The following is a 17,632-nucleotide window of genomic DNA, read 5'->3' as shown; positions in this document are numbered from 1 at the left end:
TCGCAGGCATCACGGCATCACGCAGGGGCACCTTGGGCCTGTCGGGGGCATCACGGGCCTGTTGGGGGCACTTTAGGCTTGTCAGGGGCACCACAGTCCTGTCAGGTCCCAGGGGCATCAGCAGCCTAGCAGGGGCACCCTAGGCCCGCCAGAGGTACAGCCCACCGCTAAAGTAATGTAGGGTTTTACCAAACTCAACGGTTGGCTTTGACTGGCGATTGTTTAATGCGAAGTGATTGAAAAGAAGATGTCAATAGCTAAAGTTGCAGCTGCAAGGGTGACGATACATATAAGCTACATTCAAAGTTTCATTGTAGTCTGGCTAATCGTTCCTAAGCTTCAGAAGCAGAACATACCCATGACTGAAACCCCACATTACTTCTGCTGTGGACTGTACCACAGGCCTGCCAGGGTCCAGGGGCACCACAGGCCTAGCAAGGGCACCACGGGCCTGTCAGGGGCACCTCAGGCTCCCGTGCCCCCCCCCCCCCTCCCCCCAGATCCGCCAGTGATGCCACACCACGCGAAACACCGCCAACTACCAGCTGCCGCGCCATAAACACGTGCCAACAACAGTCTTTTTTTTAAGGTCGACTCCGCTCGCGCAACTTTTGACTGACCCTCACTGCTACTATATTGCTTCCATATTATGCTGTGGAAAGCTTTACTTCACCAAGTGGCTAAAAACCTCCATCAAGGTATATTTTCTTAGCAATTTTTCTGGCGTTTTTTTTTTGGGGGGGGGGGGCAAACAGGCCACTTTAGGCCTTTGGGGGGGCATGGCCCCCGTGGCCCCCCCCCCTGGATCCGCCAGTGCACACAGGCTACGAAATTCAACCATGAGAGGGTAAACAAATAGCAGGGGAGGTAAATTGAGGTCATGGAGCTGAACACGGAGACAGGCATAGGCGAGCGAACACGAACAGAGGTCACAAGAGCTGAGCAGAAAGGTCAGGGGTGACTCAGGCGTGGGATCTAAATCCGCACAGACAGTCCAGAGGAACTGCTGAAGAAACTAGACGACCGGCTCTACCGGACCCTCAGTGGCCAGTGAGGGGGCCGGCGCCTCAGTGACCAGTGAGGGGGCCGGACCCTCACTGGTCAGTGAGGGGGCCGGATCCTCACTGGTCACTGTGGGGGACGGCCCCTCACTGGTCAGTGTGGGGGAAGGGAACGGACCCTCACCGGTCAGTGTGGGGCCGCCCATCACCGGTCAGTGGGGGAAGGGAACGGACCCTCACCGGTCAGTGTGGGGCCGGCCCATCACCGGTCAGTGGTGTGACGCGCGGCCGTGAGCAACAGCCGGTCTGTGTGGGCCGGCCGGCCGCCGTTTGCAGGCGGACCCCATCTCCCCCCGCCTGCCCGCCCCTGCATGTCGACACCTGCCTGTGCCTGTCGTCCCCCCCCCACTCCCCAGTCACCCTGTGGTCGCCCCATCTCTTAGATCAGTGTCTCGTTTCGTTCTAAGGGACGCTGCGTCGTTGGAAAATGTTTGCTAGGCTGACACGCCTCAGGAGATTAACGTTCCACTTCATTGTGTTTTAAAGTCATTGGGTTTATATGTTATTCAGCAATTTAATTCAAAGTTAACGATTGCATTTGGCACGACGAATCATATTATCTGGTGTGTCAAAGTGAAAGCCTTGGGCGAGCCGAAAACTCACTGATTAAACCGTTGCTTGACTGAAGTCCGACTGCAACTCCAGCTCCAACTCCAAATACAACTGCAAATCCAACTTTTACTCCAACTCCAACTACATTCCCAACTCCAACTCACCTGGTGCTGGCAGGCTCACTGACCATTCAGCTGGCCGGACCATGCACGAACAGTTCTCCAGCACTGATCCTGAGCCCTTCTGCAGGATCCTGACCGCCAGCTCCTGACCTCACAGATCCACCGACCCGCTGAACCGACTCCGCTGACCTCTGACCTCCGCTGACCTGTGACCGCCGCTGACCTCTGACCGCCGCTGACCTCTGACCGCCGCTGACCTCTGACCTCCGCTGACCTCTGGCCGCCGCTGACCGGCCGCAGGTGTGATCGACTCCCACCTGGTGATGCACCAGCTCACCTGTAACGGTGTGCTCGAGGGCATCCGTATCTGCCGCAAGGGCTTCCCCAACCGCATGGTCTACGCCGACTTCAAGCACCGGTAAGCAGGCGGGACAGGGACTGCCCTCTGCGGCTGACACCGGGGGCGGGGACTCCCCTCTGCGGCTGATACCGGGGGCGGGGACTCCCCTCTGCAGCTGACACCGGGGGCGGGGACTCCCCTCTGAGGCTGATACCGGGGGCGGGGACTCCCCTCTGCGGCTGACACCGGGGGCGGGGACTCCCCTCTGCGGCTGACACCGGGGGCGGGGGACTCCCCTCTGCGGCTGACACCGGGGGCGGGGACTCCCCTCTGCGGCTGATACCGGGGACGGGGGACTCCCCTCTGCGGCTGACACCGGGGGCGGGGACTCCCCTCTGCGGCTGATACCGGGGGCGGGGACTCCCCTCTGCGGCTGACACCGGGGGCGGGGACTGCCATCTGCGGCTGATACCGGGGGCGGGGGAGTCCCCTCTGCGGCTGATACCGGGGGCGGGGGACTCCCCTCTGCGGCTGATACCGGGGGGCGGGGACTCCCCTCTGCGGCTGATACCGGGGGCGGGGACTCCCCTCTGCGGCTGATACCGGGGGCGGGGGACTCCCCTCTGCGGCTGATACCGGGGGGCGGGGGACTCCCCTCTGCGGCTGACACCGGGGGCGGGGACTCCCCTCTGCGGCTGACGCCGGCCGCTCTGCCGGGACAGACAGCGGGCTCTGCTCACAGGGAGGGACCTCACCCATCGCGGGTCCTCACCCATCGCGGGTCCTCACCCATCGCGGGTACCTTCACCGGGACAGCAACACTGCTCTGATTATAACGGCCTCCAACAGGGATCTGTGCTCAAATTGGATAGTCAAGAAACGCATGTGTTTTTAATGCCTATACAGGAAGACTTAAGACTTTTGTTAGGGTTCCGTGCCTATTTGGGCGAATGCCTAAAACAGCGACGTTTTGGCAAAGGGAAAGCGCTATGTTAATGGGGACTCGTGTGTTTATCGATTCTTCCTTATTCTTAGTGCCACTTTTAAGAGAGGGGATCATTGCAGTTGTATAAAAGGACGGCGCGGGAGCGCCACCCTTCACTCTCCTCCCGTGCCGGTCTCCACTGTGTAGGCCACGGCCCCTTGGCTGTGTGGCTCCAGTCCCTGGGCAGCGCGGGGTGGGCCATGACTATGTGGGAACGGCGCTGTGGGACTTTGTATAGTATTGACTAGTTACGCATATGTAAGCTCGCGTTAACTGTGTGGAGCTCTCGTATAAGTGCCGTCGCGGTCTCGGCCCTTTGACTCTGCGCACTGATGCTCCGCGACCAGTGCGCGCCCGGGTCATGCTGTCGTGTTGTGTTGTCTGAGTTCCGCTCGCTCACGCTGACTGTTGTGGCGCCGTGTCACTGAAGTTACATAGTGCTGGCTCCCGCCATCATGAAAAAACACGACGACGACAAGGACGCCACCAGGGCCTGCCTAGAGACTATCGAAATGGACCCGGAGAAGTTCCGGCTGGGCCACACCAAGGTAGCCTCTGCCCGAGACCCTGGCTTCACCGCTGACCGCTGCCGCTTCACCGCGCCGCCACCCAGCACGGCCCCTGGCCTCTGACCTCTGACCTCTGACCTCTGACCTCTGACCCCTGACGACTGACTTCTGATCTGTCTTAGAACCTCTGAGCGGTCACCTCTGACCTTGGCCTCTGACATTTGACCTCTGATCTCTGTATCTGACCCCTGACCTCTGACCTCTGATCAGTGAACAGCTATCTGACAGCCCGCACTGGCGGATCCGACGGCCAGTCAGCAGCCTCTGTCTTCCACACGAGCTCGGCAGCGTACAGCAGACAGCAGTGTGTCCACTCCACATCGGCTGCGGTGACCTTTTGTCGAACCACCCTGCACGTGCTGGGTGGAATGATGAATCCAGCTTTCACGACCCGCCCATGACCCGCCCATGACTCCCACCCATTACCCGCCCGTGACCCCCGCCCCGCCCATTACCCACCCGTGGATCGTCTGTGACCTTCTGGTGACCCTGCGGTGACCGTGTGCCCCAAGCTACACAATCCTGGCGCCCAAGCAGATGAAGGCCCTGTCGGACGACAAGGATGCCACCGAAAAGTGTCTGGAGGTCATCGAACTCGAGCACGAAAAGTACCGCATCGGCCACACCAAGGCAGGTGGCCCTGTGGCGGCTGGCCGGAGAGTGTCGGGCGGTGGCCCGCGGCGTGCGGCGCCGGGGTCTGGAGGCCGCACTGCTGCCACAGAGGGTCTCCGTAAACTGAAACATAGCGGCACTGCTGCAGCTCATGGTAGCCCAGCAGTTTGACCAGCTAAATTTGGTTTATGATGGCGATAATGGGGACGCTGTTGCTTTTGGGCTCTGGTGGCAATAAAAACATCCAGCAGTTTTAGTAGCAAACAAAGAGTGCCGACGTTAGGCGACACACCCTCTGGCGGCGTGTAGCCTCCAGACTGCCGACTCCGCGGTCTCGTGGACGCGGTCTTGTTCTTCGGGCCTGCGAGACTACAGCATCTTGATCCCCTCCCCCTTACTGCATCTTGGTCTCTTCAGCAGCTTGGACCCCCTCTACAGCAACTTCGGCCCCTTTGCAGCATCTTGGTCCCCCTCCCCTGCATTGACGGGTGCACGGACAAACTTCTGTCGTCCCCTGACTTACCGCACTGGACCGCGCCGAACTGGACTGCGGTCTGGACTCTGGACTGCGGTCTGGACTCTGGGACTGTGTCTGGAGTCCGGACCCACACCCATGACCCGGCCCACGCACGACCTCTGTATATACCCCCCCCCCCCCCGCGTGCCCGCCTTCTGGCAGAGTTCAGTGACCCCCAGCTCCCTGTCTGGTTTGCGGTGTGAACCCTCCCTCTCCCTGCGAGGCTCGTTTTTCCTGCCATGGTCCGGCCCTGCGGCGACCCCGGACCTCCGGCTCAGTGGTCAGCTGGGACTGCAGCTGTACCCCCAGCTGTGGGGATGGCTGCTTCCTTGGCCCGCGAGTCTGCTCGGTCCGACCACGAGCGACGCCGCTCTAACGCGTTCGTGTTCACCCGAGTGGAAGCTGGAGTTAGCTAACCCCACCGGTGGCCCAAACAGGTGTGCAAGACTACAGCCTCCTCCTCTGAGCCCCCCCCCCCCGCTACCGCCGGTACAGAGGCGCGGACACTCCTCCCCCGGACACTCAGAGTGAGCCTCCGCCGACACTGGGAGTGACCCTCCGCCCCGGCTGCCACCAGCTACACGACCCCCGGACACTCCTCCGTGAGCCTCCGCCGCCACTGGGAGTGACCCTCCGCCCCGGCTGCCACCAGCTACACGACCCCCGGACACTCCTCCGTGAGCCTCCGCCGCCACTGGGAGTGACCCTCCGCCCCGGCTGCCACCAGCTACACGATCCTGTGCCCCAAGAAGACCAAGAACAAGGAGGAAAAGGAATCGGCCGAGATTATCATGGAGGAAATCGAGATGAACACGGAGATGTTCCGCTTTGGACACACAAAGGCAGGCTCAGCGCCCCGCCGAGACGGTCTCGCCGGCGGCGGCAGTCCGGTCCACTAGTAGACGTCCGTCACAGATAGATGGCTGTCAAACAGTCGGACCATTGCCCGTAGACCAGTCCGCCGACAGTAGATCTCAGTGATGCAGCTAGATGTCCGTCACAGTTAGATGTCCGATAGATTTAGATATCCATTAACGTTAGATGTCCGATAGAATTAGACGTCCGTAACAGTTAGACGTCCGAAAGGATTAGACGTCCGTAAGAGTTAGACGTTTTCGAGATAGACGTCCGTCGCAGTTACAGTCCTCCGACAGTAGATGTCCATCACAGAGGCTAGCTGACCCCGCAGTCCAGTCCGCTAACATTAGATGTCCGTTCTATGTAGAATCAGTGCGCGAAGTGCTTCTGAGCTCCTGAGAAGGCAGCGCTGTCCGCAGTGACACTGACGGCCTAGTCCGACCAGAGACAGCGAGATGGTCAGACCAGAGACAGCGAGATGGTCAGACCAGCGGATCAGTAGTCCGACACTGACGGCATAGTCCGACCAGAGACAGCGAGATGGTCAGACCAGAGACAGCGAGATGGTCAGACCAGAGGCAGCGAGATGGTCAGACCAGAGACAGCGAGATGGTCAGACCAGCGGATCAGTAGTAGTTTGGCGTCTGCTACGTTAGCCTGGTCCGTTGTTAAGCAAAGTCTGGTCCGATCTCCGAGTGAAGTCGGGCCCGTTCTTTAGGTATCGTCCCTGATGTATGTAGTTAACAGTTGTGTCGGACCGCTGTAACACGGTGCACAGAGCGGCTGCTGATGCCCGAGGACCCGTGTTGAGGAGCGCCGCGGCAGCATGGCTCAGTGGCCCGTCCGTGCGGCCGATGGACGCGCCCGCCCCCCGAGCCGGGCGGCGGCGTCCCTCGCGGTCTGTGTGTGCTGGGCTGTCTCCCGGGCTGTCCCCCGCCCCCGGGCGGCGCGGCGGCGTCCCTCGCGGTCTGTGTATGCTGGGCTGTCTCCCGGGCTGTCCCCGCCCCCCGAGCCGGGCGGCGGCGTCCCTCGCGGTCTGTGTGTGCTGGGCTGTCTCCCGGGCTGTCCCCCGCCCCCCGAGCCGGGCGGCGCGGCGGCGTCCCTCGCGGTCCGTGTGTGCTGGGCTGTCTCCCGGGCTGTCCCCCGCCCCCCGAGCCGGGCGGCGCGGCGGCGTCCCTCGCGGTCTGTGTGTGCTGGGCCGTCTCCCGGGCTGTCCCCCGCCCCCCGAGCCGGGCGGCGCGGCGGCGTCCCTCGCGGTCTGTGTGTGCTGGGCCGTCTCCCGGGCTGTCCCCCGCCCCCCGAGCCGGGCGGCGGCGTCCCTCGCGGTCCGTGTGTGCTGGGCTGTCTCCCGGCGGCATGTGTTCGTCTGCCGTTTGTGTCCCCCCCCCCCGTGCAATAGCCCTCTGCAGCGGAGCAGTCCCCGTGTGCCCCTCTGTCAGCATCACACCCGCATGACCCCGAGACCTGTGACGTCACCTCCGCAGCACGGGCGGCCCTCCCCAGCTGACGTCCCCATATGACGTCAGCCGTGACGTGTCACCTCGTCTCCGGAGCTCTGCCATCCGACACTGGCCGCCCGAGACCGAGGGACCCCAGCATGTTGTACAGTACTGCCTGCTCTCCTGTCCATGTGACGTCACAGTGACGTGCTGTGTGACGTCACCGTGCAGTTACCGGATCCTGGACCCGAAGAAAGTCACGGACGAATCGGACCCGCGTGACGACTGCGAGCACATCATGACGGATCTGCCGCAGTTCGACAACATGTACCAGTTCGGACATACCAAGGTACCGCAGTAGACACACCAAGGTACCGCAGTACATGTACCAGTTCGGATACAACAAGGTACCGCAGTACATGTACCAGTTCGGACACAACAAGGTACCGCAGCACATGTACCACTACGGACACGCCAAGGTTCTCTGTGCAGAGGGGCCACTCCTCGAAAGCATTACTGAAAAATCACTGTTCTCACTTGTTTTCACTGAGGATCATGGATCATTGACGGCTAGTGTACATACGCGGCACCTGGAACAGTAGCACTTCAGCAAGCCTCAGCGAGACTTCAGCTAGGTCTTACCAAGGCTTTATCAAGGCTGTACCAGGGCTTGACCGGGGTTTTACCAGTGATTTGGCAGAGCTTTAACAGAGCTTACCGGTGCTTCGCAAGGCCTCATCTAGGCTCTGGCACGACTTCACCAAAGCTTTTACTTAGCAGGGCCGCACGATGGCTTCAGCCGGGCTTCGAGAGGACATTATGAGCGTCTAGCATTCCTTTTGGGGCTCACTGCTAGCAATCACACAAGTAAATTATAGTTCAGTGCGGAGACGTCCACAGCAGTTCAAATCTTGTAAGCTGTAACTAAGAGACAGTCGAACCTAATGTCGGCAGCTTCTGATCATGGTTCCAGCAGCATGTCAAAAAAAAAAGCACTCGCTCCGACCTGCCTCTACGCTCTGTCTGGCCGCTTCACTCTCACGGTCCCGGTGGCCGTCGGCTTGCGCCAGACACCTGACTTTCCCTGTGGCAGTCGGTTTGCACCACACGCCAGACGCCTGACTTTCCCTTGTGCTCTGCACTGCATGCCTCCCTTCTCGCTGAAGTGAATGGCTGGGACTTCCAGCGACTACCTCGGCCTTCGTGTCAGCATGGCCCCGCCTGCAGCATGATCAGCAGACCCGCCCTGCCGCTGTCGTACTGCCCGCGGCGCCAGCAGCCAGCAGGCGTCACCACGTGGTATCGGGACTCCCGAACGCCAAACCAAGATGGCGTTCGCTTACCTCGGCACCCGTAGTCATTTCCATGGCGACTGAGAGCGTCCCGCAGCCGTTGCCCTGGTTACCGAATGATGCGCCCGGACGCGGTCACTGCCGATCTGTGTGTGTGTGGGGGGGGGGGGGGGGCGGCTGCAGTAGACCGGCGGTCCGCTCCAACGCCTCAAAGGGCAGCGGCGTCTTCTCGGGGCATGGAAGGCTGTCCAGACGACCGCAGGAATAGCCATGTTTTTGTCGGAATAGCCATCGCAAAATATCCGAATTCAAATTTACAAGGGCATTCATTCGATCGTTTTTGACTTCTAGTAAAACATTGACTCTGCTAAAATGAACTAGCATATACCTTAAGAGACCGGTTGTCAGTCACTGATGTAATGCTCGAATTACGCACTGTAGGTAAAAATAGGTATTCTTTACGGGACCTGCCGCTGATAAAACGATGGTTTGGAAAAATGCCCAGACGCAGCGATGCTGTGTTTGTGGGTAGGCGTACCAAAATGTGAGGTCAAGTATCCTCAATGTCGAAAATGAAACAGCCACGCTACACAAAATCGGCTCACTGTATCGCGAGGATCGCCATCAGCGGCCGCCCATTGCTCCCGCTCCCGAGCCCCGGACCAGCCGCGCTCCTGATCCTCGCCGAGCCGCACTAACATACCCTTCGTGCTGCCGAGGTAAGTGAGGCTGCATGGCGAGCTGTAGGTACTCGCAATCAATAACACCAATGCTGCACATGTGTGCTAGTTCATCTCAACGCTCCACCATTTACATTACCGTAAGATAGTTTTCAGGAATTGCAGCGTCATAAATAATCGCAATGTTTGGAAAATCGGCTTCCATAATTATCTTGCAGTTCCTACAAATAATGCCTTGGATGTGGTCACACTGCAGAATTTGCGGTAGTGCTGCGCGCCCGCGCACCCGGTCCCCGGTGCCCTCTGACCGGCCGCCGCTGCAGGTCTTCTTCCGCGCTGGAGTCCTCGGCCAGATGGAGGAGCTGCGAGACGAGCGGCTCTCAAAGATCTTCAGCTGGCTCCAGTCGTGGGTGCGCGGCTACTTCACCAGGAAGGAGTTCAAGAAGCTGCAGAAGCAGAGGTGGGCGGGCTGCCGGCACCGGGCCGAGTCGTATAGTCATTAGAGAGGGGACGACAGGACCTGCAGAAATATATCTGGGACGGGCTGTCCTCCCCGGTTGGAGTCCTGTAGTAAGTGGAGAAGGGGCGGTAGTGCCGGCAGAAGCAGATGCGGGGCAGGCTGCGAGTGCCGGGTGGAGTCCTGTAATAATTGGAGAAGGGGCGGTAGTGCCGGCAGAAGCAGATGCGGGGCGGGCTGCCGCCTGACCGGCCGGCCGCCATGGGACTCGGCTCCGGAGTGGTGGGGAGGGGTAGCAGCACTGCAGAAGCAGAGACCTGTGAGGGAATGTCTGTGTGTTGATGCTGTTCTGACTGCGGCTCCACGGTCGGCAGGCTGGCGCTCCAGGTTGTTCAGCGCAACCTGCGCAAGTACATGCAGCTGCGCAACTGGATGTGGTTCAAGCTGTGGCAGAAGATCAAGCCCATGCTCAACGTCACCCGCATCGAGGACGAGATGCGCGTGAGTGGACGGATCAGTGGGTCGCCAGCCGACCAGACGTACCATGCCATACCAAACTCGGGGTGTAGTGCGACGTTAATTAAGTAAATACTTTGACTGTGCGGTGAACTGCGACTGAGTGCGTATGACCACGCCGGTATGACTGCTTCTGACCGTGCCTGTATGACCGTGCCCGGCAGGCGCTCGAGGCCAAGGCCGAGAAGGCGCTCTCGGCCATCGAGAAGGAGGAGAAGCTGCGGAAGCAGCTGGACGACCAGAACGCCCGGCTGACCAAGGAGCGCGACGAGCTGCTGTCCGCCCTCGACGAGGAGAAGGGCAGCATCAGCGACTACCACGCCAAGCAGCAGAAGCTGCAGGCGCAGAAGAAGCAGCTGGAGAAGCAGCTGCAGGTGCGTGCCTGAGGTGGCGGCGGGGACTGGCCGGGGAGCGGACAGTGGCCAGGAGCCACAACCTCCGGCAGGAGCGTATTATAGTTTTTCTCATTTGTCCTTGAACTGTCGTCTCTGTCAGGGTAAGAGTATAGAAGCCGGAGTGCTTACAAAATGTTTTGTTTTATACCGCAACGCAGCAGCGAAACAGATAAAGTCTGAACCAGCTTACCATGCTGATTGTTGATGCGTAATATTTACAGGCTACCGAAATTTACGCTAATATTCCTAAAAAAATATGACGGCTTGTATGAAGTTACTGAGACTACCATGTGAACTGCCCCGTAGCCTCACCATGTGACCTGATTTTGTTCTTCCCGCGCCCCTGTGGCCTAGCAACCTGAACTTGCTCCCCCTATGCCCCCAAGAGACCGAGTGACCTGACGCTGCGCCCCTTGTGTACCCCACAGGAGACCCAGGACCGCCTCTCCGAGGAAGAGGAGGCCCGCGAGGCGTTGAACCAGGCCAAGAAGAAGCTGGACCAGGAGATGAACCGGATCAAGAAGGAGCTGGAGGACTACGAGCTGACCATCCAGAAGGCGGAGCAGGACAAGGCCACCAAGGACCACCAGATCCGCAACCTGCAGGACGAGGTGGCCCACCAGCAGGAGCTCATCGCAAAACTCAACAAGGAGAAGAAGCAGCTCCAGGTGCGTTTCAGGGGACAGTGCCGAGTGGGACCACGGTGCCGATTGGGACGCTCGGCACTGAGCGCAGACACGGTCCTGCGGGAAGCAGTCACAAGGGACAGAGGGTGGTTGGAAAGCCAACGGGCTGATGCAAACGGTGGCCATTGCCACGTCAGAATGAAAAACGTGCTGCTTGTTGTTTAAAATAGGTCAGGCCTTCACCTGTCACCATATGTGTCACGTTCGTACTCCACGACCAAGGCCTCTAACGCGGCTGTCACCGGTGCGACCCCTAACCGGCGGTCCGTGCTCGCCCGCAGGAGAACCAGCAGAAGACCTCGGAGGACCTGCAATGCCAGGAGGACCGCGTCAACCACCTGAACAAGGTGAAGGCCAAGCTGGAGCGCTCGCTGGACGAGCTGGAGGACTCGGTGGAGCGCGAGAAGAAGCTGCGCGCCGACGTTGAGAAGAACAAGCGGAAGGTCGAGGGCGACCTGAAGCTGACCCAGGAGGCTGTGGCCGACCTGGAGCGCAACAAAAAAGAACTCGAGCAGACCATCGCGCGCAAGGACAAGGAGATCGCCTCGCTGTCCGGTGAGTGCGGACGGCCAGGGGCGGCCGCGGCATGTGCATTGACGCGGTGAAATAAATAGCCTCTGTAAGACCAGAAACACATTGCGGTCCACGAGTGTGACGTCGCCGTTCTAGCAGCTGATGTCGCTGTCTGATGCCATTTTGACGTCACGGTGTGGCCCTCTGATGTTGCTGACTCTGACGTCCCGTGCAGCCAAGCTGGAGGACGAGCAGGCGCTGGTCAACAAGCTGCAGAAGCAGATCAAGGAGCTGCAGGCGCGCATCGAGGAGCTCGAGGAAGAGCTGGAGGCAGAGCGGCACGCGCGCGCCAAGGCCGAGAAGCAGCGCTCCGACCTGGTCAGTGGCGGGGAGCGGTCACGGGACGACGAGCTGGCCTGGGGAAGGTGGGGACTCGGCTCAGTACTGAATCAGCTCCTAGAGCAAAACACCGATTCTGAAGGGTAGGCCAAGATATTGCTGATACGTCGACGAATGTGTGTGCTTTTTTTGCAAACTGAGCACTAAATACTTTCGTAACACTATTTGAGGGTAGTCGGACAGGGGTTTGTGCGTCCTCACAATCAGTGTAATTTCCGAACCATCATCGCATTGCTGAGACTGCGCCTTCTCTCTCTCCGATGAGTCAACGTGCCTTCTCTAGCCCTTTTGACACCACTTTGTCATCGCAGTCGGCAGCCGCGAGCTGGAGGCTCTCGGCGAGCCGCTGCTGTTGCTGTTGTTGTTGCCTCTGACGCCACTGGGTGCTTGGTCGACAGGCCCGCGAGCTGGAGGAGCTCGGCGAGCGACTGGACGAGGCCGGCGGCGCCACCGCCGCCCAGATCGAGCTCAACAAGAAGAGGGAGGCCGAGCTGGCCAAGCTGCGCAGGGACATCGAGGAGCAGGTGAGTGAGTGAGTGAGTGAGTGAGTGAGTGAGTGAGTGAGTGAGTGAGAGAGAGAGAGAGACAGAGAATAGAGAGAGAGAAAGGAGAGAGCGAGAGACTTAGAGACATCGAGGGATAAGTGTGGCATACGCAGAGACATCAGGACATCGAAAACTTGGTTCGGTGCCAATTCTGCAGTCTGAAACATGCAGAAGTGGCACCGAATCAAGTGACCAGTATACCTTGGCACAGGTGGTCTATGCAGGTTAAAAATTCAGGCAGGTGGTTGTAACCAATACTGAAGACTGGTCACCCTAGAGCATTGAGGAGTGACTTTCCTTCTTCTGTAGGATCGCCATATACATATGTACCACCGGCTGACAAACCTATATCATGCGTTCTCAGCCGCACTTGGGCCACAGACTCGCCGCATGCCCTGAGTTGCCACTGCCCCTTAGTGACGGCACGCTGACGTCACACTGACGTCCTCAGCTGACGGCATACTGACGTCATTCACTGACGCTCGTTCGCAGAACATTCAGAACGAGTCGGCGCTGGCGGGAATGCGCCGACGCCACAACGATGCCGTGAACGAGATGTCCGACCAGATCGACCAGCTCAACAAGATGAAAGCCAAGTGAGTGACCGACAGGTTACGTCGTCATGCAGTTTGTGAGTCCTATAATCATTGGGTGACTCACTAATGTGTCGATAGGGGTTCGATTAAAATTACAATCGTCTTTCGCTGTTCGCTGCTCATTTAGATTCACTTCTACTGTGCGTACATTTTACTTTTGGAAATCATTTCCATGATCCACCTGGCTCTCACGTGGCAGGACTCCCCAGTCTCTCTGGCGCGTTTCTCCGCCCTTACCGGCGAGTTTCTCCGCCCTGACCGTCGCGTTTCTCCGCCCTGACCGTCGCGTTTCTCGCCGTCAGGGCCGAGAAGGACCGCGAGGCCTCGGCCGCAGAGGTGATGGACCTCCGCTCCGGGCTGGATTTCGCCACGACCGAGAAGGTGGGCTCCTCGGGAGGGGCGTGGGCAGCTCCGGAAGGGGTAGGCAGCTCCCACAGGGAGGTGGGCACCTCCGGAAAGAAAGTGGGCTCCTCTGGAACGGAGGCTACTCTGTGGGGAGATAGGCTCCTTTGAAATGGAAGGTTTGCTACTCCAGGAGGGAGGGCGCTCTGCTCTGGGATTACAGAGCAGAGCAGAGTGATTCGATGGCTTTTAATTTTTGCCACGCAGTATGTGTATTGTGTATTTCATAAAAAGCAGTCTTTAAACAGTATGTGCGCCTTTTAATCTCACTATCCCGCTTGTTTCGCCGTGCGCCACTTCTGATGTCAGTTGATGCTAGTTTGTGCCCCGGCTGACGTCCTCTGACGTATTCGTGTCCCCCTGGTGGCGTCAGTCGGCCGCCGAGAAGGCCAACCGTGTGCTCGAGCAGCAGACGGCCGAGGCGTCCGCCAAACTGGACGAGGCCAACCGAGCGCTCAACGACTTCGAGGCCGCCAAAAAGAAACTGGCCATGGAGAACGCCGACTACACCCGACAGGTGCGTACCTACGTGGTGCGCTCGCGTGCGAGGCAGAATGACACACAGGTGCCACTGCTCTCTGTCAGGGCGACAGACTCTCTTCTGGAGAAGGATAATCAGCGCGCAGTCTTAACACTTTTTAAACTGACACATTTGAGGGCCCCACGCTGGACGCCGTATTAGATGCATTCTTAATGTTTCAAAAGTGGAGTAAACACTCTCTGGTGTCTCAGTCGCACGGTTCACTTAAGTTTATTTCTTCAAAATAAGACAATGTATAACAAGTAAAAAGTATATACTTCTTGTTAACGATGCATGACAAACTTTTCTATGCATCATCTCGTCTGGCTTTTATCAATTAGTTGCTGATGCTGCTAGCTCGCCTGTTTTTTTCTTCACATTTTGGGATTACTCTTTCCCTGCACTGATTTTTCTGCGTCTGTGTGTTGTGTGCGTATCTGCAGTTGGAGGAGGCCGAACAGAACATTGCGCAGCTCTCCAAGATGAAGGTGTCACTGACCACACAGCTCGAGGACACCCGCAAAATGGCCGACGAGGAGTCGCGCGAAAAGTCTGGAATTCTGGGCAAATACCGCGCGCTGGAGCATGAGATGGACTGCCTGCGGGAACAGGTGGGAAGCGACAGGGGACAGACGGGAAAAGTGGCGACAGGCTGGATGGGCGCATCGGGTCATCGTGGAATGCCCATGACAGCCAGGATCATCAGAGGTCACATGTAGCCGCCGCAGTCATCGGCCCTGGTAGCGTAGTTGGTGTTTCCATCATCCCGGTGGTGGGGAAGTTTTGAGTTCGATTCCTCCTGGCGCCGCCCGCACCCTCCGAGGGAGGCGCTGTCTCCAGCTGCGTCGCCAAGAGTGGGATAGGCTCTCGCTGCTTTCGCAGCCCCAGGGGGGGGGGGGGGTAAAGAGACGAGTAGCAAGGGCTTTCCTGAAACTAGGACACAGAAAACTAAATTTTCATCTTGCTTTGTTGCATATGTTCGTCAAAAGGAATTTGAAAAGTCTACCTATGGACATTTCCGAAGATTTTGGACGATATCAAACCATTTTTAAACTCACTGACTTGAAAGCAATTTATTATATATATGGTCCATGCTTGCATGTCACACACACCTTACGGTTTTTGAAAATTTCAAAAAAATATCGATTTTTATACCATTTTCTATACATTTGCTTTTTGAGAATTTTCCGGTCCAAACTTCAACGTTAGGGAAATTTGAGATAGCTATTTTGTATAACTCAACATTCAACGTCCTATCATAATTTAAAATTTGAAATTGCTTATCAAATGACAGAGAAGTGGCTGTTTGAATATTGACCTTATTTTGGCTCGAAAATTGCGTATAGTGACGTCATAAAACTGTCATTTTTCCAAAGTTTCCCGACAGATTTCGCCGAAAGTTTCAGAGCATGTGTCAAATTGATGCAAAAGAAGGCACTGAAACTGTCGTGTTGATAGCAAACGCGGTTCATGAGTTAACGCAAAAATCCGGGAGGGGGCAATATTTGCCCCCCCCCCAGGGCCACGTGGGTTTAACATTGATTAGGAAGACAGTCATGAAAGCCAAGTGAGATAGCTGTTGCAGGGTTGGGTGTTTCCAAGATAATTTTTGTGCTTGGTCAGGTAGCTGATGTCATTGCGGATCACTTAAGATTTTTTTTTTAAATAGATGGGTTGGTAAGCTGAATGTGAGAACAACTGGGAATATATGAGAACAATGATATGGTGCCACTATGGTTTAGCGTGCCAGTATATGCATAACGCAACTGAGAAAAGGCTAAGAACTTCCCAATATGTTGTTAATTCGATTCAAGTGAGGCTGCAGCTTGACGTCATAGGTAACGTGTCTGTGTGTGACGTCACAGGTGGAGGAAGAGGCGGAGCATAAGGCCGAGCTACAGCGACAGCTCAGCAAAATCAACGCCGAGGCGCAGATGTGGAAGCAGAAGTACGAGCAGGACGGCCTGGCCCGGTGAGTGACGCCATCAGTGGCTGGCGTCACGAATAAGTGACGTCACTATCGGCCAATGAAAGGGATAAGCAGGGATAGTCTCAGTTCCTGAGTGGATCTCGCCATGACAGCCAACGGTGCTATTGTTATTTCAGATGCATACTCGCTATTTGCTGTCAATTTACACCTTTAAAACCCTATTCCGGGCGGGGGGGGTTAAGGCCCCCTCTTCAGGTTTTCTTGTGCCATTGCCAAACGCCGCAAGACTGAAAGCTCATACTCGGTGACTTTTTCTGAACATTCATTGCGCACATTTTGACAAAAAAAAAGTTGCCGGTCAGGGCAGGTCAGGTCACCAGAGGCGGTTTGTTGACCCCACCTCAGAAAAGTTTGCAATCACGCCAGAGCTAGAGTTTTTGACTTATCAATTTCTTCTCTTCAGGTTTTAGTTGGGGTACCAGTATGTGCAATTTGCATATCTCAGAATTTTTTATATCTGTGACCTGAGGCCAGGCCAGACTCGTGACCTTTACATTGCAAGCCTATGGAAAAATATTTGAAACGCCTCCTGCTTCGTGTAAACGAGTCAAAATTACTCAAATCTTTCAGTATTATGGAAGATTATCTCATCGGTGATGATACTGCCCAGTAAACATGACAACGTCGGCCCGACGTCGGGCCGAGGCTCGGCCCGACGTCGGCCCAACGTCGGTTCAACCTCGGCCCGACATCGGCTGGACATCGGATATGCCCGCATGTTCCGACGTCCAGCCGAAGTCCAGCCGACGTCGAGCCGACGTCGGGCCGAGATCGTCTGCCGAGGTTGACGAGATAGTTTGTCGTTGGACCGACGGGGCCGACGTCGGCATGTTTATTGGGACAACGCGCCAAAAATATCAACCGGCGGCGGGATTCGAGCCCCCCAGTCGCCGACGTCGGCATGTTTACTGGGACAACACGCCAAAACCATTAACCGGCGATGGGATTCGAACCCCGTGCCATTCAAACGCGAGGCTAGTGCACTAACCACTAAACCACGCAGCCAGCTAACAACTTCGGTTTTTGTTGGGTTATGCCCTTTCGGTCTGACAAGACCATTTCAGAACCGGAAGGATCATAGGATGGAGACATTGGTCTTCTTGGCGAGCACCCTGGGTCCAGTTCATATAGAGTCCCTGGTCCCATTGCTGTTACGTGACACATACTGGAAAGGGTGACCCCACAATGGATTCATATAGCCACTCTTACACACCTGCACCAACGTTTCCCAAAGTGTCCCTTTGATAAGTGGCACTTTGGCAAAGTGACACTTGCCGACTGGCCTTTCTATATGAACTGGGCCCGGCCCTGGTGAGTTGCCGGGGCTGAGCCTGACCAAAGGATAGGCCGAGCAGCCCCCAAGCACTCACCACACCCGGCTACGGGCGAGCTCGGCTTACGGGCAATCCCAAATGGGATAAAGTTTCCCGTCCAGTCCGGATCAGGGGGTTGCGGCGTGGAGGAAGATTTGAGTTTCCTGAGGATATTTTGAATACAGAGGCTCTTTATGAAACATGAAACATGTATTTTATATCATTTTAACGGTCAAGACAGCGGCCGATGTCGGTCCGACGTCGCCCCGACGT

At 57.3% G+C, this 17,632-nt stretch overlaps 1 protein-coding gene across 50 annotated transcripts in view; it reads left to right on the top strand.

The window, feature by feature from the left end:
- LOC122391490 (myosin heavy chain, muscle-like) overlaps positions 1 to 17,632 on the top strand; it is an 84,110-nt gene that overhangs the window by 48,433 nt on the left and 18,045 nt on the right. For 23 of the 50 annotated variants that reach the window (XM_043385471.1, XM_043385462.1, XM_043385480.1 and 20 more), the window contains 14 exons: positions 2,036 to 2,153; positions 3,491 to 3,608; positions 9,351 to 9,487; positions 9,859 to 9,985; positions 10,165 to 10,374; positions 10,824 to 11,063; positions 11,363 to 11,636; positions 11,830 to 11,972; positions 12,392 to 12,517; positions 13,031 to 13,134; positions 13,437 to 13,515; positions 13,910 to 14,053; positions 14,500 to 14,667; positions 15,922 to 16,028. In XM_043385471.1, coding sequence (XP_043241406.1) covers positions 2,036 to 2,153; positions 3,491 to 3,608; positions 9,351 to 9,487; positions 9,859 to 9,985; positions 10,165 to 10,374; positions 10,824 to 11,063; positions 11,363 to 11,636; positions 11,830 to 11,972; positions 12,392 to 12,517; positions 13,031 to 13,134; positions 13,437 to 13,515; positions 13,910 to 14,053; positions 14,500 to 14,667; positions 15,922 to 16,028 — 2,095 coding nt within the window. Of the gene's footprint in view, positions 1 to 2,035; positions 2,154 to 3,490; positions 3,609 to 4,141; positions 4,260 to 5,485; positions 5,601 to 7,286; positions 7,405 to 9,350; positions 9,488 to 9,858; positions 9,986 to 10,164; positions 10,375 to 10,823; positions 11,064 to 11,362; positions 11,637 to 11,829; positions 11,973 to 12,391; positions 12,518 to 13,030; positions 13,135 to 13,436; positions 13,516 to 13,909; positions 14,054 to 14,499; positions 14,668 to 15,921; positions 16,029 to 17,632 lie in introns of all 50 variants that reach the window. The other 27 variants (XM_043385473.1, XM_043385477.1, XM_043385472.1 and 24 more) reach the window with 3 other exon arrangements.

The sequence above is a fragment of the Amphibalanus amphitrite genome, unplaced genomic scaffold (assembly GCF_019059575.1).
Source record: "Amphibalanus amphitrite isolate SeventyFive unplaced genomic scaffold, NRLGWU_Aamphi_draft 000440F_arrow, whole genome shotgun sequence".
NCBI classification, from domain to species: Eukaryota; Metazoa; Arthropoda; class Thecostraca; order Balanomorpha; family Balanidae; genus Amphibalanus; species Amphibalanus amphitrite.
This window is presented reverse-complemented; position numbering and strand designations above follow the sequence as displayed.